We start from the raw sequence: 23,799 nt of genomic DNA on the forward strand, positions 1-23,799 counted from the left end.
ATTAACTTTTGGTCATACATGGTACAGGAATAAATGCACAGAAATTTTTTTACAGAAAGTTGTATTTTTTGCAGTTTTGATTTTGAACAAAAGGCAATCAGAGTTAAGATGATTCGTTTTTATATTTAGTTTGACACAAAAAGTAAGTCTTCAATTTGAGATTTTGATTGATGGACCCTAAAACTGATGGACTGTTTTTACAAAATGTTTTATTGTTATTATAAAGGATACATACAGAGGCGTTATAGTTACATAAGTCAGGTAAAGAGTACATTTCTTTTTCTGGACAATGTCACCCCTTCCCTTGCTCATATGTGCAGAAATTTGTATTTTCATGTAGTTGAAGGAATATGTTTATTGAAGAAATATAATTATTCCTTCATTTTGTCATATTTTAAAAGATGGGCCCTACCTTAAGATCAGATAAATGTACTCATCTTTTCTTTCCTAGTTATTTTCTTTTTTAATGATTAAATCTTTAATCCCTGTGAAAGCAATTTGGCTCGGTGATGAGGGAAAGAGTTAATTTCATTTTCTTTGCTAAGTGTGGCTAATCGTACCCAAACTGTCACCTGCTAATTTAAAAAGTGACCTTTGGCTGGGTGCTGGTGCCTTATGCCTGTAATCCTGACTCTGCAGGAGGCAGAGAGTGGAGGATCCCAGTGTAAAGCCAGCCCAAGCAGGAAAGTTTGGGAGACAAACTTTTGTCTCCAATAAACCAGAAAGCTGGAAATGGAGCTGTGGCTCAAGCTCAAACCCTGGTACTAGTACACACACACACACACACACACACACACACACACACACACACACACACACACACAGAGTAACCTTCAATATAGAACTCAGGAGGCTCATACCAGAAAATGTGTTTTTGACCAGCCTCAACTACCTAATGATAATCTTTCTCAAATAAATAAATAAATGCCAAAACTAAAAAGGAGAATAATCTTTATAACACCTTAAATTTATTTATAGATACACTTGACTCTGTTTTTTCCACCCTTTGTACGTGAGTGTGCTTTTGTCAAAGAAATGCACATGTGCTAAGGTTGCTAACTACACAATTGATATTGTTATAAGGCTGTACAAGACATTAAAAAAGAATGGGCCAAACCCACACCAGCCCAGAGGGAGGAATTAGAGGCTCTACAGAAAGAAGACAATCAAACAAAGGTGAGTCAACAATGGTACCAAGAGATGTGCCTTGGAAGGGAGTCCAAGAAACAGATTAGAATGGAGCTATTTCTATCATTTATAAACCTACCCACTACCAAAAGTGAAGCTTGCTTTAAAAGTGAGAATCCCTTCATTGATTTTTCTGAGTCCACAATTAATAACAGGTTATTATTGAAAGATTTCAAAAAATGGTATATTGTGAGTTTTTTGCCAAGTTAATTAATATAGATCCTTCACATTATTTTTAATGACTCCAGAGTATTCACTACTGAGAATGTTATCATTTAACTAGCCGATTTCCTATCATTGCAGGTCAGCTTGCTTCTAGCTTTGGCTGCTATAAATCATGTTGGCAGCGAGAGGCATGAGGTGCAGGCCTGTTTCTAATTTATGCTTTCTGTATTCCTGGCACCTGCTCTAGGACCTAGTGGAGGTCCCACAGCACTGCAGCCTCCATCTTTTAAGTGTTATGTTAGGATATGTTTCAAAAGGCCCACTGTTAAAGCTTCCAGGACATGTCTATGAAGTCACACATCTGTCCCCAAGTGGGCATGAGAGCCTGGCAGACAAGACAGCCAAACAGCAGAAATAGCCTCTGTTTAGTTTGGTTGTCCTTTCCAGTATTTGCAACACAACATTGGTTTTGAACAAAATGTAATAACAACTTAGAGGTTCATTCATATTTAGGATGATAAAGTCATTCTTCAAAGGCTTAGGGCTTTGAGATTTTTGTTGATAGGAGAGAGAGAGAGAGAGGGAGAGAGAGAGGGAGAGAGAGAGCGAGAGAGAGCAAGAACAAGAAGGAAAGAAAGACACCTAGAACCATGACTTAGTGTCTTCCCTTTATTATATGGTACCTTAGCTTTGTACCAGAAATTTTGGGGTTCAGTTCTGTGTGTTTGTAAATTTATGTCTATATGTATGTGTATGTAGAGAGGCTTGACCTAAGGTCATTTGGCTGGTTAATTGGAGTTGGAGGTGGGGGTAAAACAGACCATGCGGGCATAAAACCACAATCCTATGAATATCAGCCTTCTCTATAGCTAGGCACCTGGCTTTGTTTACACCTGGCTTTGTTTGACAAATACAGCTTCCATTTTGATAGGTAACCTAGAGTTGCCACCTTGGGTAACGTAACAAGTAGTGTAGATCACATCAAATCTAAGTGTGTACATGACCTAACTTCTTAATTTAGTAAGACTATTGCTCAATTTAGTAAGAATATTGCTTTTGTTTCATTACCATTTCCAAAGTCTCTTTCTGTGACCATTAATGTCCCCCAGTTCTATAAAGCATCCTAAAAATCAAACTCCTTTTTTTCTGCACATAGATCTCAGTTTAGTTTTTTTTAAGTGATGCCATTCTAAGAGTTCACCTTCTGTGGCTTTTATAATCCACTGAGATAGCATCATATCTAGTCACTCATTGTATTCAACTCCATTCTTCTTCATTCATTCATCGAATATTTTGGTACCAAGCATTTCCAGGAGCAAGGACACAATGATAAAGGAGCAGGAACGGTCCCTGCACTGGCGGGATACACCACAACCCACCCCAGAGCTTACTGTCAGCACAAAGGGTCTGAGCTGCTGCTGCCCGGTCCTTTGGCTGGGAGTGAGTCTGTGTTCTACGAGAGTGACACTAGCATGTCACTTGAGTTTTTCAGCCGCCTCAAGCCATCTTTTGTTTCTCCCCATCCCCCATGATGAGCAGTTTTTGGAGCTGTCCCGGGATGTCCAGCATTACGGATGCATGCAGCTGGATCCTTGTACCTGTGACTCTCCGGAGCCTGGCTGTGGGGTTGTTCTTTCTGTCGGCAATAATGCAATCAGCTGCTGCATAACCCTGCCTGACAACCAGACCCAGGAAGTCCTTTTCCAGATGAGCAGGGTGAAGTGCTGGCAGGTCACTTTCCTGGTGAGTACCCGGCACCTCGCTTTGCCCATGGTTTGAAAATCCCCTTGTTCTTGGATGACAAGAGTTGGCAAGAGAAAAACATTTTCCATTTGAAAGCTCTGTGAGTGGAGAGTGTTAAACATCACAGGTGGTAAAGCTAGGTGCTTGTCCAGTCAGGTTATTGTTTATCCAGAGCAAGATGGACCCTCATCTTCTCACCTTCTTAGAGCTGCTTTCCTTATTGTCAGAGTGGTCTCCCACCCCCACCCCATGGTGATCAGGGTTGCCATTGACTGAGCACTTAGTATATGCTCTGAGTCCTTCCAGGACCTGTGCACTGAAGCCTGGCCCTAGCGAAGGAGCCCTGGCCTGGGGCGCATATTGCCATTTTCTTTCTTTGTTTGTGTACTGGTCCAAGGTTAGCACTCTACCACTTGAACCACAGTTCCACTTCCAGCTTTTTTGGTAGATGATTGAAGATGAGTCTGTTTGGGCTGACTTCAAACCAGGATCCTCAGATCTCAACCTCCTGAGTAGCGAGGATTACAGGTGTAAGCCACCAGTGCCCAGCAACATGGCCATCTTCTTACAAGACAACCCATGCCCTCTCACCTGTTTGTGCTTCTTCCTCCTAAATTCTCTCTCTCAGCACATGGGATTTCCATCACCTCCCTGTAATTGCCAAACTAGAAATATGGAAATTGCCTTTGACTTTTCTCTCTCTCATCCTACACATGTAAACTCTGAAAGAGCCTAACCAATCTTACTGTGAAGTCTCTCAGAAATCTCCCCTATTTTCTCCACCTTCCTAGCTTGCTTCCTATATTCGTGCATAGATGGGTTGAATGGTCTCCTAATTCTCCTCCTTGCCTCCATCTTTTTCCTATGGCTAAAGAAAAGTCAGCATAGGATTCAGTCTTCTTAAGCCTGTGGAAACTTGTTTATTGCCCTTGTATCTTACCTGTCTTGAGCAGTAGTCCATATGCACTTAGAGGTCTTCTGTTACACCCATGGCAACTGTGGGGGTACTGGGTTTAGCCCACACTCATCCTGGGGCTTGAACCAATCAGGGCTTGGGCTTTTGTGTCCTTGAACTTTTTTGCTGAAGGCTAATGCTCTACCCCTTGAGTCATAGCTCCACTTCTGGCTTTTTCGGTGGTTAACCGGAGATTAGTCTTGTGTACTTCCCTTCCCAGACTGGCTTTGAACTGTGATCCTCAGGTCTGAGCCTCTTACATAGCTAGGATTACAGGTATGCCTGACCAAGACTGGCTTATTTTTTCACAGCATAATTCTTCAGAACTTTACCACATCGTTGTATGTGTCAGTTGTGGAAGCCTCCTAAGGTTTGTGATAGTCATCCACTGAAGGACATCCGATTGTTTTCAGTTCTCAGCTGCAAACGTGCCTGCTATGAATATTCATGGGCTGGCTTTTGTCTGAGCATAAGTCTTCATTGCAATAAATGCCCAAGAGTGCAATTATTGAGTCATAAGGTAATTGCACTTTAGGTTTTTAAGTAGTTGCTAAACTTAGCTGGGCACTGGTGGCTCATGCCTGTAATCTTAACATCTCAGAGGCTGAGTCATAGCAGAAAAGCCTACAGGACTCTACTCCAACTAACCAGAAAAATGCTAGGTGGAGGCCTGGCTTAATTGGTAGAGCATCAGTTCTGAGAAATAAATCTGAGTGAGAGCACAGGGTCTGTCTGAGTTAAAGCCCTGCTATTGGCACAGAAAAGAAAAGAGAAAAGAAAGAAAGAAAAAGAGAAAAAAGAGAAAGGCAGATAGAAAGAAAAGGAAGGAAGGAAGGAAGGAAGGAAGGGAGGGAGGGAGGGAGAGAGGGAGGGAGGGAGGGAGGGAGGGAGGGAGGTGAGTTGCCAAACTTTGGCAACTTGAGCTTTTAACCACTGAGTTTTGAGAATTCCTTGTGTATTCCAGATGCACATGTTTGTTGGCCATTGGGTTTGCAAATATCCTCTCTCTTTTCTCTCTCTCTCCCCCTCCCTATCTCTTGTCCTTTCCCTCTCTCCCTCCCTTTCTGTTTCTCTAGGTTTCCACAGTGACTTCTGCAGGGTGTTAATTTTTAATTTCAATGAAATCTGATTTACCAATTCCTCTCCTTTGTGCATTGTACATTAGATGTGATGTCCAAGAACAGTTTGTCAAACCCTAGAACAAAAGATTTTTCTACTTTTTTCTATCTCTGCCCTCAAAGCTATGATCAGTTTTGGTTGACTTCTTATGTAGGGTATGACACTGAAGGTCAGGTTCCCTTCTTTACCTCTGGGAGCCCAGCACGGTTGTGCACCATCTCCAACGTGAGGCCCCCACTTGCCCAGCTCCACCTGTTCAGCCAAAGATTTGAGAAGAGCTCTCTGGAGACCATCGTTGTCTGCCCACAAATTCCAGTCTCAACTTCTTTAGACTTTTATTTCTCTTTCCTCAGTTTCACAGGGTGCCTGAGCTCTGTTTCGGTTCTTTCTCCTCCATGCCACTTCCTGAAACACCCGTCCTCATGGGCTAAATGGGGGTCACTGTGGTACATGCACCATTTGCTTACCTTCTCTCTGATATTCGCTGATCTCTCAGCTATTGCCCAGTTTATTTTTATACCCATGCTCTCAGATTGAGATCTAGCTCTAAAAAAATATCTTCACGAATATCCATTTACTTCAAGAAACAATCTGGAATCTTGAACTTAGCTTGTGACCCCTATAAGAGTTGGGGCTCTTGGGGTGCCAAGTAGTGGGAAATAATTCATGTGATTAGTGACAACAGGACTGATTGGAAGGACAAGGAATAACAGATACAGAGGCATAAGAAAATCATGAACCAGCAGCTGAAGGCTCCAAGAGAACAAAACTAGGAGGCCCTGCTCTGTGTCTCTCAACGCTGGTATCAAATGAGAGGCGCAGAGAATATTTGTCAAGGTGGCCTGAGTTTGGATCCATATCCTGCCCTCTGACTTTCTTCCATGCAAGTCCTATATGGCAGTTTACTGTGGAAGAGGGATGTCTTCCCCTAGGGAATTTGAGATGCCATTACTAGCCGTGAGACATCAGGAGAGATCTTATAGAGCCAATACCACAGGTGATTCCTAGCCATCTTTAGGACTGGTCTCCCCCACCTGTCTACACCTCCTCTGTCAGCGCTAGCTGGTGCTGGGGCCATACTCTGACCTTGGCAGTGTCTCTGGCAGGACTTCTCATGCCCCAGTGCATTTGTGCCTGCTGCTTTTCCAACTAGGAGTCATCTTGCTCCTTCTCCTTTATGAGCAGAACCACTAAACCACATGTGGACATCTTCTATGTCTGCTCAGTTGTCCCTCCCTCCAGGAAGCCTTCCTTCCTGCTTCTCACCTAGGCTAGCTGCCCATTCCAATTCCTCCCTTAGACCAGGGCTTGCTCCTCTGAGAGCACTCCATCCCATGCAGTGATTTACCTTCATGGCTCCTCAGCAGACCTTCTTGGGAACAAGGAGTCTTGCTCGTTTTCACATTATGCCCAGTATATTAATAGGCATTTCAATTTCCAATGATATCTTTTCCTTTGTAGGGCACTCTGCTGGATATGGATGGGCCCCAGAGAACTCTCAATCAGAACTTAGAGCTCAGATTTCAATATAGCGAGGACAGTCGCTGGCAGTGGTTTGTTATTTACACCAAGCAGGCAAGTACTCAGTACGGCATGAAACTCTGTGTGTTCCAGATGCATTGGTTCATAACTGTAATCCCAGCTACACAAGAGGCAGAGATAGGAAGAACACAGTTCAAGGCCAATTCAGGCAAAAAAAAAAAATGAGTGAGGTCTGGAGAGATGAGGAGAATGATGAAGGGAGAGATACTGATCAAATTTCATTGTACTGGAAACTGACACAATGAATCAAACCCCCTTTATACAGCTACTTACAGATGAGGAAGAAAGAAATAAACAAGGAAGGAAGGGAGGGAGGGAAGATGGGAGGGAGGGAGGAAAGAAAGAGAAAGAAAGGAAAGAAGGAAAGAAGAAAGAGAAAATTAAAAAAAAGATTAGCCAGGTCTTATCTCAAAAAACAAGACAGCTGTGTTAGTTGATGTCTGTAATCACAGCTACTCAGGAAGCAGAGGTAGGAGGATCAAAGTCTAGTGTTAGTCCAGGCAAAAACCAGGAAATACTATCTGAAAAATAAAATAAAAAGGGCTGAAAGTATGGCTCAAGTGTCAAGAGCATCTGCCTAGCATATATGAGGTGCTGAGTTCAAACCCCAGATCTGTAGTAACGTGGGAAGATGGGGAGAGATTTTAACAGTGAAACCAACTGCTTTCCCACCCATTTCATCTGAATGCTATGTGCGGTCCAGTTTTATGAGGGTCTGTTAATCTAAACAGTAGCAAATGAGTTTAACCACCACAGAGAGGGGCAATAAATGTTCTTTTTAAAGGATTTCTAATAAGACCTTCTTTCTTTTGGAGTGAGTTCTCTTGATGTGTACCCAGGGGCTGATTTTGCAAAAGGCAGAGATGTGACTTGTGTGTTTTACAAATACAAATGAGAGTCAGAGGGACCCAAATCTTTCCTCCTCTCTTTAAACAAAAGCTTAGTTCTTTATATTTAACAAGCCCAACCTGGTTAATAGCAGTCTTCGCCTCTGTGTTCTTTTATGGGAAGATGGCGCATCCCGGCAGGGCTGGCCTGCCTTGCGGCTTCCTGCTGTGGTGGTGTGTAGCTTGCACAGCTGTGCCAGGTGCACAGGGTGATTCCCCTCCTTTCTCCTTAAATATTTATTTCATTCCTGTAATGATGGACACCTGAAAATGGCAAGATGTTACCTTTTGTCCATTGGCTCTCTAATTCTGCCATCTATGAGGCTACTACTACAGCTTGAGTATCGACCTTGTCCGTTCCGCCTTTGCAGCAGAGTGATCATCCCTCAACTCAAGCCTACACTAAGGTCCTGGGGCCTCCATCTTTGAGTTTCAGTTGTATCAAGTCTTAGTAGGTTTAGATGAGGAAACTGGGACTGGAGGTATGGCTCAAGTGCTGGAGCAATTGCTTAGCCAAGCATGAAGCCCCTGTTCAAACCGTAGTATTTCCAAAAGAGGAGAGAGACATCAGGCAAAAAGCAAGAGCAGAACAACAACAGAAAGAATTGCTAGGAAAGAAGGAAATGGAAAAATCCTAGGGAATGTTAAATTTTGCACATGAGGTATAGACCCTGCGACAATGAGCTCCCCACTTCTGTCTAACAAGATGTGTGGACTGTGAGTTCTGGGCACTAACAAGACTGACCAAGCTGCCTGTGATGTTGGTGAGTGAGGGATTAAGATACTGAAGGAAGAGGAAAGTGAAGAAGCACAACTATTTCTAAAATTTCGGTAAAAATAATGAGGTAATGATACATTCTTTAAAGCAAACAGGTTACTACTTATGACTAGTAATGCATCTCTTAGTAATCATACAATCCAATTTGGAATTCACCATAATCGGTTGGTATGGTTACCATAATAAGTAGTTGGTATTATTAATTGCCCATATAAAATGATCTGCTTACAAAAGTCATAGAAAATCAGATGTAAGCAGGGAGGCTGTGTGTGTGTGTGTGTGTGTGTGTGTGTGTGTGTGTGTGTGTGTGTGTGTGTCTCCATACTGAGGCTTGAACTCTGGGCTTGGACCCTGTCCTTGAATTTTTTTAATTTTTATTTTGCTATAGGCTTGCACTCTACCCCTGGAGCCATAGCTCCACTTCCATCTTTTTGGTGGTTAATGGGAGGGAGATAAGAGTTTCATGTACTTTCCTATCCAGGCTGGCTTTGAAATGCAATCATCAGTCAGCTGCCCAAGTAGCTAGGATTACAGGTGTGAGCCACTGGTGCCCAGCTATACTCTGGAGTTTTAAGAGAAAGAAGATTAGTAGTGAGATTCGGGGCATTTTTTGTCTGTCTTTAGATTTTATTTTAAATATATTCATGTAATTGAGAGAATTTATGTTTACTGACTAATTGCATTGTGTGCCAATTTATGGAAATTAACGAAGAAATGTGAACTCTTGAAAGGATGCTATTAGATTTTAAGCAAAGTGCCAACTCTACTTAAGTGGTGGTATGAGAGGGAAGCTAGGAATGGCGATCGCTTGAGCAGAGAGTGTTATTTCTGAATTTCTTAGGCTTTTCTGCTAAGTAGCTGCTTGAAAAAGATGATCTCAGAGAAGATGGTAAAGCTGGCTGCTGAGAATCCAGAAATGGTAAGTGTCCTCATTTGTATACCTTTTCCTTTCCAAATTCCCATTGTTAGCCAACATCTGCACACCAGGCTGTCCCCCTGAGGTCCTGGGCCAGTGGGTCTGGTCCTCAGGAAGGACTCTTCTGTTGCCCAGTGGTCAGAATGGCACGGGGGTAGGGAGGACTTCTGTCTTTAGAATGGAAGTGTTTTTCTCAGTACTTATCTTTGGACTACTGAGAACCCTGTGACTTTCTACTGCCTGTAAAATTCTACAATGCTTTTTGTTTTTGTGGGTTTTTTCCCCCTGGTATTAGGGCTTGAACTCAGTATTTTGTGCTCTCATGTGGCTTTTTTACTGAAGGCTAGTACTCTACCACTTGAGCCACAGCTCTACTTCCAGCTTTTTGCTGGCTAAAAATAAGAGTCTTTTGGATTTGTCTGCCCTGGCTGGCTCTGAACCTCGATCTTCAGATATCAGCCCTCTGAGTAGCTCAGATTACTGGCATGACACCCAGTTGAATACTATCACTTTTCCTCCTTCCGTAAATGGAGGTTGCTGACTGGTCAGAAAAGTACCTGAAGTCAAAATCTTGAGGGGATCTTTAATAGAGTGGGGATGATTTCAAATCAGCTCCAGAGTTTCTTCTAGAAAGAATTCCTAGCCTCTTGATCCTTGTGATGAACCAAACAGGAAACCATAAAGTAAAAGGAACTGTCAAAGCTCTTATTTTTTTTCTCAATGTGAAATTCTACTTTTCTAGTATACATTTATGTATCAAAGGTGTAGTAATGCACCAAAAAGATTGGTGGTCAGACTCTAAATAGGACTTACTGAGACTTTCACCCCTTCTCATGCCTCTCCTCAGAGCCTATGCATGTTACAAATACAACAGCGACATAAGTTTGAGTGACATTTATAAGCTTAATTCTTTTACAGACTATTACACCAATTTTTAAATCTATAACAGAAAATATTTTGAAACTTTCTGTAATGTTTTTATTTAAATGGAGTGCTTTATAAGAGGATGGATTAACATTCAGCTTTATTTGACTTTTACATTTTTTTTTCTAAGAAAGTAATTCTGTTCTATACTTAACCTCTCTTCCTTTTGGAATCAAAAGTATCTTTACAGAGAAAATAAATTCACTGTCTCTTGTGATTGAACAATGGAAAATGGACTAGAGAATACTGAATGAAGGATGACTCTTTCCACACAAGTAATAAAATCCAACCTCTTAGGCAGGATGGACCCCATTTAGGCTCTGATGATGATCACGTATATAAAAAAGGAGAAAAAAGTAATTAGCTGAAGTACCTCCTTAAAAGGGAGAAGAGCTCTCAACTGTGAATGAATCAAATGTAAGTTACTCAATGCAGGAAATACTTGTACGGTGAATAGCTAAAGAGTTCACTCAACAAAATAGAGAAGGCAATAATCCATTTAGAGTTCTCAGGAAAAACAGCAGGAATTGAAATCAACCCCTTATGGTTGTGACTAATGGCAAAATCAAATGTATCCGTCAGTACTCTTGGGTTGCTTTATCCGAATAGTCAGTCTTTATTTCTACAAACGATTTCTTATTTTTGTTCTTAGAAGATAAAGTTAAGATCCTTTTCTCTTGAAAACTAGGTTTGTGAAAGCATATTGGAGGGCTAGTTTGCATTTCAAGCTAGAACTTAGTCTGCGGAGCTCTGGGGAAAGTGGAGAGACGGTGGATGGCTGAGTTCTGGGCTTTCTCACAGAGGGCAATGGACTAGCATCACTCTATAGCCTCAGATAGGCATATAAATGTAAGCTGGGGACATTCCATTGGTTTCCTGGCAAAGTCACAGACTGTGGACTTTTATGTGTCACTTAGAAAGTCTCTGTATAGACCAAGATGCAGAGGTCTGTATTTTACAGTGAGGCTCTGAGTCTAAGCTTTTCATAATCCTGAAGAATCTGAGGCAAGGGGGAGAGCTTGAGAAAACTGTAACCAAATGAGCCCCATAAATAAAGCTGATGGTCCCTTGAAGCAGATGAAATAGTACTGGCTTTTTTATATTATTATTAAGATGGAGTAAGAGGAAGAAGAAATTTAATGCTTACTTTAAGTTAATTGGCCTAGTTAGCTCTAGGCAGTGCTTTCATGGGTAAGACTTGTTTATGAAGACACTATTAAAATTTGAGCTGAACAAACTCAGTAAAGAACAATGTGAAAACACAATCACTACCACCACAAATCCCATGTTAAACTCTTTTTTGTTGTTTGTGTGTGCACATGTGTGTGGGCCAGTACAAGGGCTTGAACTCAGGGTCTGGATACTGTCCCTTCGCTTTTTTGCTTAAAGCTGGTACTCTTCCATGTGAGTCACGGCTTTAGTTTTGGCTTTTTGCTAGTTAGTTGGAGACAAAGAGTCATGGGGACTTTTCTGACAGGCTAGCTGGGGTCCTTAGATTTTAGCTTCCTAAGTAGCTGGGATTATAGCCATGAGCCACCAGTAGTCAGCTCATGTTAAATTCTTAAATATTAGCCACAAACTGGGGGGGGGGGGGTGGAATGTAACATTTGTCTTCACCCCCTCCCCAGGTACACAGAAATTCTAAAGAATTCTTCCACCCTCCTCCCTCCCCGCCACCTTGAACTGGAGTCCCTGGGGCCCCTGGGGCCCAACATCTTTTCATTCATTTGCTTTAATGCTATCCTGCCCTCCATCAGAAGCTAGTTAATTAAGTCCTTAAAACAAAACAACATTCTCTTTAGAGGGAGACATGGTGATATCTACTTATAATTCCAGTACTAGGGAAGTTGAAGCAGGAAGCTCATGAGTTCAAGGTTAGCCTGGGTTACCTAGTGAAATCCTGTCTCCAAAAGTCAAGGGCTGGGGATGTATTCTCGAGGACCTGAGTTCAATTCCCAGCACTGCCTCTTCCTCCCTCTCTACAATAAAACCCCCAAACCTTATCCTCAGTTCCCTAGGGGATTGTGCCATCTGCCTTCTGCCAGGCCCCCTGATGGGTATCTTAAGCATAGTCAAGTGTCTTGAACTTCAATTTGAGTCTTCATTTGATTAATGGAGCCTTTGATTACACATAAGGCCCCATTTGGCTTTGATTCAGTATATGGATTGGAGCTCTTCAGATTATCTCAGGATTTAGAAGTGCATTTCATTTTGTGTGAAGTCTTTTAAATGCTGTGGTAAATTGCAAAATCCATAGGCAGTCAAGATGTTAAACATGAAGCTCCCCTTTACTGTTGGGAGATACAATGTTTCTAACACCAAGACCAAAGGAAGTAGGGACTTGCACATGACACCAGGTGTGCCTACTGACTGACAGCAGGGGGGAGGGACCATTAAGAGGATTAGTGTGTGTGTGTGTGTGTGTGTGTGTGTGTATTGGTGGCAGTTGATGGTGATATGCTAGTTAAATAGGTTATTTGTGTGTTTGCATATCTGGCCTATGCGAACTGACATGTTCCTAATCTATTTAGCAGATTGAAGTTCCGGAACAAGGCAAAAGTAAAAGATACCAGGTTCAACAAAGCCAGGTCTGTGAGTAAAAATTACATGCTTGCTACATGCCAATTTTGATAAGTTTGTCTCCCCGCCGCCTTCATCTTAACTAAAATCATTCTACTTTCAAAGGAAGCTAGAATTCTGGGTGGGTTTCATTGTTGTTGTTGTTTGTTTTATTTTTGCTAGTCCTGGGGCTTGGACTTAGGGCCTGAGCACTGTCCCTGGCTTCCTTTTGCTCAAGGCTAGCACTCTACCTCTTGAGCCACAGCACCACTTCTGGCTTTTTCTGTTTGTGTGGTGCTGAGGAATTGAACCCAGGGCTTCATGCACGTTAGGAAAGCACTCTACCACGAAACCACATTCCCAGCCCTAGAATTCCATTTTCCAGAAGTACTTCTGACAGACTGCACTAAATGGAGGCCTCACAGAAGTACAGTATTTTTCCTGTAGCATCCAGAATGGGAAAAGGAATTTTCACAGCAAAGCTTTCCAAGAGGGACAAATTCTTGGGTGATTTTCCTCTACATCTCATGCTTTTTTTGCAGGGGTGGGGGGATGGTAGTGCTGGGGTTTGAAATCAAGACTTCATGCTTACTCTAGGCAGCCACTCTATTGCTTGAGCCATGCCTCTAGACCGTTCAGGACCTCATTGAGATAAGGTTTCAGTTATTACTTGGCCTAGTCTGAACCTTGAGCCCCCTACTTGTGCTTTCCCATGGTTGCAGGGGTGATAGGTGTGTGCCAACGGCAGAGCTATTGGCTTGTAACGCTATAGATGGAGATGTTGCAGACTTTTTGCCTGGACGGACCTCAAATTGCCTCCTCCTGATCTCTGTCTCCTGAGTAGTCGGGGTTACAGTCATGAGCCATTGTGCCCAGCACCCCATGTATTTGCATAAAGAATCCTCTCTCTAGTGTGTAGATTTTAGTATATGTTATATGTTTTAGGCTATATGGAATTTGGGCCCCAGGACCCACACAAAGGGAGGTTGGGGAGGAGGGACAAGACAGGCATAGTATTATCTGGATGATAACCCTGAGACCATTTCCATTCAGAAGATGGCAACCTCCACATGCTTGCTGGGGCCCTTTTCTAACCCTTAACAGATAGGTACCTTTACCCTCTATAGGGTACAGTCATTTTTAAAACCATTGCTTAAATAGATATAACCTTTCTCTTTTCCTTGGTGTGTGTGCGTGTGTGTGTGTGTGTGTGTGTGTGTGTACCAGTACTGGGATTTGAACTTGGGGCCTATATGCTGTCCCTGAATATTTTATAGTCAAAGCTACTGCTCTACCACTTGAGCCACAGCTGTACTTCCGGCTCTTTGGTGGTTAATTGGAGATAGGAGTCTTATGTACTTTCCTGCCTGGGTTGGCTTAGAACTATGATCCTCAGATCTCAGCCTCCTGAGTATCTACGATTACAGGCATAGGCCCCCCAGTGCCCAGCCCTTTTGTCTTTTTAACACTGTTTTAATTTTCTTGAAGTTTTGTTATGTTATTATGGAACATTTTTTTCTTTCACTTACATTTCATCTCTCTGTTTACTTCCCAGCAGAAAGACTATTCTAGTTTTCTATCAAGAAAGAGCAAGTTTAAGAGAACTGATGGTGACTGTGTTTTTAGGACCATAAAGGAAGAAGATCTTTGAAGAAAAGTCTCACCTTAAAAAATGTTCTGTAAGGCTGGCTATCTCATAATGGCACAAAGGGTTGGCTCTAATAGAGCTGGGATTTCTGGGATTTCAGGAAATTTCTTGATCTTTTCACTCTTTTTCTGGTAGATTATATCCACCAACACAACTGCAGCACTCTATAGTAAATCTCAAGATTAAAAAGATAGGGGAACTAAAGGCATAGTTTATTGTTTTTTTGTTTTTTTTGGCCAGTCCTGGGGCTTGGACTCAGGGCCTGAGCACTGTCCCTGGCTTCTTTTAACTCAAGGCTAGCACTCTGCCACTTGAGCCACAGCGCCACTTCTGGCCATTTTCTGTATATGTGGTGCTGGGGAATCGAACCCAGGGCCTCATGTATATGAGGCAGGCACTCTTGCCACTAGGCCATATCCCCAGCCCCATAGTTTGTTTTTCGTGGCTTATCAATGACAGGTGCAAATTGGGATCAGCGAATACTGAAGCTCATTTTTTTTCTCCTAAAATAAATGGTTATCTAGCTTCATAAAGTCTTTTGCATGTTCTGATAGTTCATGAAACAAGTCATGGTGGCACATTTATAATTCTGGCTCTTTGGGAAGCTGTAGATTATTAGGAAAATCAAGTTGGGCATGATGGTACATGTCTGTGATCCCAGCTGTGAAGAAGAATGTAGGTAGGAGGATTGCTAACTCCAAGCAAAAATTCAAGATCCTATCTGAAAAAATAACTAAAATTAAAGAAGATCTGGGTTGTAATTCAGATGGCAGAGTACTTGCCTTTAGGCACAAAGCTCAGAGATCAAACACTAGTATTGCTAGCTAGGCACTGGTGGCTCATGACTGTAATCTTAGCTACTCAAGTGGCTGAGATCTGAGGATCATAGTTCAAAGCCAGTCCAGGCAAAAATGTCCTGTGAAACTCTTAACTCCAATTAACCACCAGAAATCTGATAGTAGATCTGTGACTCAAGTGGCAGAGTGCTATCCTTGATCAAAAGAGCTCAGGGACAGTACTGAGGCCCCAAGTTCAAGCAAGACAAAACAAAACAAAACAAAAACCCCAAAACCATACTAGTATCACCAACATGCAGGTATTGAGTTTTTAAATAACTTTTTAATGGGCTGGGAATATGGCCTAGTGGCAAGAGTGCTTGCCTCCTACACATGAAGCTCTCGGTTCGATTCCCCAGCACCACATATATGGAAAACGGCCAGAAGGGGCGCTGTGGCTCAGGTGACAGGGTGCTAGCCTTGAGCAGGAAGAAGCCAGGGACAGTGCTCAGGCCCTGAGTCCAAGGCCCAGGACTGGCCATATATAAATAACTTTTTAATAACTATAATGGTATTTTGAATATTTTTGTTTTTGAAATAAAGTCTCTTAGTTTTTAAATTTATTCATTTCCTCACAGGATTTTTCTTTATCCAGTTTCAGTTAACTTCTAGTAATCAATGTAACTATGTATAGAATTAAGACCACAGTAAAGAAGAGAGACAGAGAATCTACGTAATGTCATTAGACAAAAGTGCAGTTATGTTCTATTCTGGGTTGTATAACTAATGACATAAGATGAAATGCATTCTATTAAACAAAGAATTTACTGATGAAAATTCTGTGATCCTTTTTGAAATCTAGAATCTATTAAATACCCTATAATATTTACATATCAATGCCTCTAGCCCTAACTTCCAGTACCTCTAGCTTTTCTATTTCTGTCATAGACTGAGATAGGACAATCTTGCAGTGGAAGTCACAGACAGACCACAGAAAGTTCCAGACAGTCTCAGGCCACAGTGCGGGTGCTAAAGGATCACAATCAACCTTTGAGTTAAAATGGAAGCTTATTCGTTTTGCCAACTTAAAAATCCTCGGGGTCTATCTCTTTGTAGTAGAAAACACCTGCACAGTTTGAGGGGGCTCTTGCGGACAGTAGAAATTCAAAGCAATTTTTATTGAGCTAAGAAGAGGCTTATAATATGGCAAAGTATATGCGGTTGCTGCCTTTGAGGGTTAAAAAAAACAATATTGTCTGCTTATTGTCTTTCAACTTGCTGTAGAGAGTGAGGAACCCCAGACCATGTGTTGTCACATCAGAAGTACAGAGCAGACTTGTGTGTTGAAGTAAGTTAGGCACCCTGAGGAAAACCCCATAGGAAGAAAGGCTTTGAGTAAAGAGTGGAGATGTAGGATGGGAGATGGGGATACAGTAGAAAAATGGAAGAGAAGACACATATTGAAGAATAAGAATTGTGTTTAGGAAAGAACAAACCTGTTCTGTGCTGGCAGAGTTTGAGGTGATGGCTTGGTATAGTAGCTCACAACTGTAATCTCAGCATTCAGGAGGCTGAGGTAGGAAGATCTCCAGTTCACAATCAGTCTGGGCTACACAGTAACACTCTATCGAAAAGGAAAAAAGTCTTAGGTTAAGGGAATCATTAGATAAAGCTAAGCAGTAGTGGTCTGTATATACTAAGGCAGGGAGAAAACTGCTCACATGGTATACTAAGGCAGCATCGTGATGTCATAAATAGAGCAGTTGGTTCCTAATTAGAGGAAGGCAAAACCAGAGGCATTGTAGTTAATAATCTTTTCTTAAAACATTGAGACTGTTACCACTGCCAGGATAGGAAAAGAAAGACACAAGTGACACCATGCGTTCCATGTATGTACTGGGAAGAATGAAGGATTGGGATGATAGAAGACAGGACTGAAAGCTGGATTTGTAAAGTGGCACTTCTGTGGAAGTGGGGATTGGCCCCTTTGGGGATTTCTAGGCCTACTTTTATCTAGGACATGTTTGGAAGTTCGAATCACACTGGATTTGAACTTGATCATCGGGTAAGAACTCAGAACTCCAACTTCCAGAAGGCCATCCATCCCAGAGAGCTGGCGAGTGAGGCCGCACCATCCTGAAAGTGACATCCTCACCCTACTGAGGACCCCTCCCACCACATAGCCACCCCAATACCAGCGAAGCCAGGAGCAGCGCATAGCCTCTATAAGGTGGGCCACTGTCACTAACCCCAAGTAACTCTTCATGGAAGGGCGAGGTGGCTTTGCAAATGACCAGCGTATGCCATACTTAGCAACAATGTAGTTAGACTTACCATAGTTGTGTCTTCTCTAAACTTGTGTAGACATTGTATAACGTAGGGAATGGCAATGAGAAGAATAACACTTATCTACACAGCATTTACATTGTGTTGGGTGTTAAGGATGTAGAGATGAAGTAAATATTTAAAGGATTGTGGTGGTTACCTGCAACTACTGCACCCTTTTATACAAGGCACTTGAGCATGCTTGGATTTGGCATCCATTGTGGAACTGAAATCAGTATCTCAGGGACCATAGGACCTGAAAAAAATGTTCCCCAATCAGCCATATTTTCTCCTGACACACCTATATTCACCAAAATTCCTTCTAGAAACTAGACATGCATCTGTTCCTAAAGGCTGTTTATATTCCAAAACAACCAGCCCAAGTGGTTTGTCCACAGGCAAGCACACTGAGTTTGAAAGTCACAAAAATCATGAGGAAGAAAAGGGGAGAGCTGCTTAAACTGTGGTTGGCTCCATTGTCTGAGCTAGCTTTGCCTACGGAGGGAAGTATGCCAGCCTTCATTTGCAGAGCTGATGTCTTGCCAGGGCTGGGTTTTGGTCCACGTAAAGTGTGGTGGACGCCTACAGCTTGCAAACATTGTTATGTGGACCACTAAGAAAATTCTATGTTAAACATGTCAGTCAGAAATGACTTTAAGAAAAGTCAGTTGTGGTAGTGCCTATCTGTAACCCCAGTAATCAAGTCGCTAAGAAGAGACGGGCAAGGCCCAGGTCAACCTGGGCTACATAGCCCACTCTGTCTCAGAAAGAAATGATTTTAAGATCACTTTCCAAGTAGATTTGAGAAGAGCTAAGTGATTGTTTTTAAATTTATATAATGGTTGGTGGTTAAATGATCCTATAATACAGATGGAAGAAGCCACAAAAGGACTCAACTTAAGCAGCAACTCTACTTCCCTGACTTGAGTTGTGCCCCCTCAGATGACAGGCTCAGTGTGGTAAGATCATGCCGTCAGAGTCGAAGATGGTGCCTTGTTGCCATCCTCTAGGGTAGGTGAAGAAGCTAAGGAAAAGCTCTTCTCTAGTCCTTTATAAATTACCAGTCCTGGAGCTAGAACACAGGTCCCAGCACTGTCCTTGAGCTTCTTTGCTCAAGGCTAGCACTCTACCACTTGAGCCACAAAGCCACTTCCAGCTTTTTCTGTTTATGTAGTACTGAGAAATCGAACCCAGGGCTTCATGCATGCTAAGCAATCACTCTACCATTAAGCCACATTCCCAGTCCTCTAGTCCTTTTTATAAGATGATGATTCCATCCAGGGGGGCTCTATGCTTGCCACTCAATCACTTCCTAAAGATCCCACCACTTAATATTGTCACACTGGCAATTAAGGTTCAGTATGTGAACTTCAGGAACAGCTCAAGAGTATGGCAATAACTAACTCCAATTTTAAGAAAATAAAATTCAATTAATGCTGATACTGGGGCTTGAACTCAGGATCTGGGAACTCTCCTGTATCTTTTTCACTGGTGCTCTATCACTTGTGCTACAGTTCCACTTCTAGTTATTTTTGGTGATTCATTGGAGATAAAAGTCTTAAGAACTAAGCTGGTTTGGACCCTTGATCCTTGGATCTCGGTCTCCTAAGTAGATATAGGCTTATAGGCATAAGCCACCGGCACCTGGCCTAACTCCAATTTTTAACCTTTCTTGTGAGCTGGAAAATAGGCAAATACAGTTTTCAGGCTATTAAATAAAAATCATTTGTAGTCATTTTCTCATTCTGATTGCCCTAAGTGCATAGGCTAAGAGGCTGCTTTTCAGTATTCACCTTCATTGTACACAAAATGTTAGGATTCTTTTTCTTGCTGGCCAGTAGTGTTAACTTCCACAGATGCCTCTACCTCATATTTGTGGAAATAGTTGTCAGGGGAAGGCTGTACAGTATTGTGAAAAGCCAGAATAAAATAGCCTCAGGCTTTCCCCTGGGCTGACATGGCACTTCTGTAGAGGTGGAAATGAAATGCCAGGATCAGGGTTTTGAGAAGAGAGAAAGAGAGTGAAGCCAGGTGAAAATGAACCCTTTAATAACACAGAAGAGTAGAATGTTCTAAGATGCTCATTGAGCAAATATTCCCAGGCTTTGGGGGTGTTTCCTGTGCTTTTTCTGTGGCCAGACTTAACACACCCTGGACTAGCATGATCTCTAGGGAGGGAGATGAATAGAGGGCTAGAGAGGAAACATGAGGCCAGGAAGAAATGGCCAAAAGGCAAGAGTAGCCTGGGCTAGAATTACCCTTCTTTGGCTGCTTCTCAGTAAAGCTATGACCTTACTGACTTTCAAAGTTTCTGGAGCTTGAACTCAGGGCCTGGACACTGTCCCTGAGCTTCTTTTTGTTCAAGGCTAGCACTCTCACACTTGAGCCACAGCACCATTTCCATCTTTTTTCTGTTTCTTTGGTACTGAGGAATTGAACCCAGGGCTTCATGCATGCTAGGCTAACACTCTGTCACTAAGCCACCTTCCCAGGACTAAGAGTTGTTGTTTTAATTGACATTTCCAATGATAGGCAGTGTTACTCTTTGCACGGTTAGGGAGATTGCTTCTTAAGAGTGTTGGAATCAGGGGCTGGGAATATGGCCTAGTGGCAAGAGTGCTTGCCTCATATACATGAGGCCCTGGTTCGATTCCTCAGCACCACATATACAGAAAATGGTCAGAAGTGGCGCTGTGGCTCAAGTGGCAGAGTGCTAGCCTTGAGCAAAAAAGAAGCCAGGGACAGTGCTCAGGCCCTGAGTTCATGGCCTAGAACTGGCCAAAAAAAAAAAAAAAAAGTGTTGGAATCAAAATTCTCCCATATCTGACTTTCCAAAGTGAGATTCTAGTTCAGATAGCCAATAGTTCATATCTCATTGTTGCATTATTTTGAGACCTGATGGAAACAGGCATGACTTCTCACCAAAGAGCCCCTGTCATAGGAGGCCCAGGGACTCTGGAATCAAGGTTGTCTAGTTGATGGGTAGTGAAGGTACACAGACTACTTAGGTACGCTCATCTCAGGAAGCAAACTCACACACAGTGCATGAAGTTTTCCAATCATTTCTCCATGAAGTGCTTCAGAATGAGGTGGATTATGAGTCCTCTAACGCTCATCATGCTCCTCACCTGAATTCCGAGCTTGTTTTTGCCTCTGGTCATCCATGTGAGTCTAAGCAAGTTATGTGGCCAAGATAACTTCAGTTCTCATCTGCAAACTCAGCTGTAAGAATATGGGCATGTTCTGGATTGTTTGTTCTGCTCTGTCTTGTCAGCTTGGCTATGCTGGAAACTACATTTCCCAGAATTTCCACCTCTTATGGCACAGCCAAGGCTATGGAGGGAACTATTCCCACTGAGGGTAAGCCCAAGTTCTGCTGGACTTCCCAGACTCCTCAGAGACTAGTGTGTGACTCTGAAGGATTTGCTTAAACCTTTGCCAAAGGTATTTCCTCACCAGATGCCCACTGGTTAGCTTTTGGGAGAGGAAGGTTAATTAGGGCTAGACACTATATATGTTCCTGTCTAAGGTAATAGTTCATCTCTGTGAAAATTGGTATAATCTGGTCTGTGTAGGTTTGTGCAAAGAAAAAAATGACAAATGGATGCCACACGATTGTTGTTGTTTTCCTCTTCCCACACTTCTGGTTATTTTAGTTACTTCAAAAATGCAAGATCTAGGGCTGGGGATATAGCCTAGTGGCAAGAGTGCCTGCCTCGGATACACGAGGCCCTAGGTTCGATTCCCCAGCACCACATATACAGAAAACGGCCAGAAGGGGCGCTGTGGCTCAAGTGGCAGAGTGCTAGCCTTGAGCGGGAAGAAGCCAGGGACAGTGCTCAGGCCCTGAGTCCAAGGCCCAGGACTGGCCAAAAAAACAAACAAACAAAACAAAAATGCAAGATCTAAGATGCGTACAATTAGCAAAGAGAGAAAATTGTTGGTCTGAAAGCTTGGCTTGAACATTTGCTGGCTGTGCTGGTTGCTGAAGGACAGCATTGGCCTACCAGGCTCCAAATTTCTCCTCACAAGCAATTTTGCCTGAGAGGATAGGATCACACACACACACACACACACACACACACACACACACGTGTGCACACACACGTGTCTTATTTTCTCGTGGTTTAAATTGGTGGGGAACCAAAATGAATGAGACTCATGTAGACAAATAGGTGCTGCTTAACTCTGTCATTGACTCCCTTATTTCCTGGTTAGGCCTAAGGACTCCAGGTGTTGGAGGAGGTGTGATTACATGCTAGCCTGGTATCAGAAGAAGCTTTTCTGGAGTATGTCTCCCTCTGGTGGCCATTCTTTACTTCCTACAGAAAACAACATGCACGGCTGGAACATGGAAGCAAAGCAGGAAGAAAAGCCTCTTACTTTGCAGGTACAGTGTCTTCTTTCAAAACCTCGTCCTGTTCTGACCACATCTCTTTCTAATCATTACATCCAGATAATTGCTAGGTCATTTTTATCTTCTTCTGGTAAGTGCATAATTACTGTTTTTGAGAGCCTTCTGTATGTTGCATGACTGTAACAGGAACATAAAATCCTTTTAGCCCAGAACCTTCTTTTACCTAATAAGAAAACTTCCTAGGTGAAAACTTTGCCCTAAGCAAGTATCTTTTTTTCTTTTTCCAACTCAAGCATATACTTAGTAGCTTGCTAGAATTCCCTGTGAGACCCTGTTTTAAGTGACTTGGAGTTGGTCTTGACTGAACATTGGCATTTTAAGCAATTTATAAGGTCATCCAGTGTTGCCAGGGCAGAAAACTGTGGACTAGTATCTCTGAGCATGTGCTACTTGTGCCACTGTAGAAACAATAAGGGATATAGTGGCATACATCTCGGTCACCCCACTGGGCATAGGACTTCTATATTTTCTCCTCTGTCTAGAATACTTCCCTTGTCCTCCGAACAGTGAATGTCTCTGATTATATACACACATATAAAGTGATATTGCCCAAATGGTTTGTCCTTATGGTATTCTTTCTCTTTATAACTCTTCTTCTTGTTGTTAATCCAGTATCTCTCTCTACTGGAAATCTCATGAGCAGAACTGGAGGCCAAATAGACTTTTGATGATGAAGACCTTCAAAACCTTTGCAATAGGCTACATAATAGTCCCTTAAAGATGTCCATGCCCCAGGGCCAGGCATGGGGCATGTGTGTCTGTAATCTCAGCTATGCTGGAGGTCAAAATTGGGAAGGTGGTACTTTGAGGCCAACCTGGGCAAAAAGTTAGCAAGATCCCATCTCAATCAACAAGCTAGACATGGAGGTATTCATCTGTGATTCCAGACACACAGGAGGCATAGAAAGAAGTATCACACTATCTGAGGTCAACATCAGAATAAACCATGAGAGTCTATCTAGAAAGCAGCTAGAACAAAAAGATCTGAGGGTATGGTTCAAGTGGTCATGTTTCTGCACAGCAAGCATGAGGCCTCAAATTCAGACTTCAGCATCACCTCAAAAAAAAACAACAAAAAATGTCCATGGAATCCCAGAACCAGTGGATTTGTTAACCAGCAGGGTAAAAAGGAATTTACAAGTGTGATTAAGGAAAGCTATTGAGATGGGAGAGTACTCTGTGAGGTCTTACAAGGCAGGACAGTCACCGTTAGAGAAGACTGGGCTCTGGTGGTTCACACCTGTAATCCTAGTTACTTAGGAGGCTGAGATTTGAGGATTGCAGTTCAAAGCCAGCCCAGGCAGGAAAGACTATGAGATTCTTATCTCCAATTAGCCACCAGAATATCGAAAGTGGTGCTGTGGCTCAAGTAGAAGAGTGCTACCCTTGATCTGAAAGAGCTCAGGGACAGAGCCCAGGCCCAGAGTTCAAGCCCCACAAATGACAAAAAGATGGAAGGCAGAGTCCAGGGAGGAGAAATGGGATGCTGCAGTCCCACTGGAAGACAGAGGGAGGCCACCAGCCAAGTGACATGAGTGAACTTTAGAAGCTAGGGAGAGTAAATGGATTCTCCTCAGAGCCTCTAAAAGGAACACGACACTTTGTATACTTGGTTAGTGGCCCAGTGGAAAGATCCTGGGCTTCTGATCTGGCCGATAAGATAACGTTTTAAAGTCATTAGATTTGTGGTAGAAATGAATGTACAGTCTTCTCTGTACATAGCCCGTTCAGAGACTCTCAGAGGGATTCCAGAAGTGTATTACCATAACTATGTAGTTTTGTAAAGTTTGCACAATACTTTATTTAGCACTGAGTAAAACATACTTCACACAAGCAGCACTAGGTAGCTACAGGCAT

General features: G+C 42.5%; 1 protein-coding gene across 4 annotated transcripts in view; it reads left to right on the forward strand.

The window, feature by feature from the left end:
• Snx31 (sorting nexin 31) overlaps positions 1–14,635 on the forward strand; it is a 42,623-nt gene extending 27,988 nt beyond the window's left edge. Inside the window, exons 9-14 of one of the 4 annotated variants that reach the window (XM_048358934.1) lie at positions 1,084–1,176; positions 2,893–3,096; positions 6,632–6,745; positions 9,219–9,296; positions 12,749–12,805; positions 14,332–14,635. In XM_048358934.1, the coding sequence (XP_048214891.1) occupies positions 1,084–1,176; positions 2,893–3,096; positions 6,632–6,745; positions 9,219–9,296; positions 12,749–12,805; positions 14,332–14,427 (642 nt within the window). In that variant the 3' untranslated portion in view covers positions 14,428–14,635. The remainder of the gene's footprint in view (positions 1–1,083; positions 1,177–2,892; positions 3,097–6,631; positions 6,746–9,218; positions 9,297–12,748; positions 12,806–14,331) is intronic. The other 3 variants (XM_048358935.1, XM_048358936.1, XM_048358937.1) reach the window with 3 other exon arrangements.
• Positions 14,636–23,799: the final 9,164 nt, after the last annotated feature.

This window comes from Perognathus longimembris, chromosome 12 (genome assembly GCF_023159225.1).
Source record: "Perognathus longimembris pacificus isolate PPM17 chromosome 12, ASM2315922v1, whole genome shotgun sequence".
In the NCBI taxonomy this organism is placed as follows: domain Eukaryota; kingdom Metazoa; phylum Chordata; class Mammalia; order Rodentia; family Heteromyidae; genus Perognathus; species Perognathus longimembris.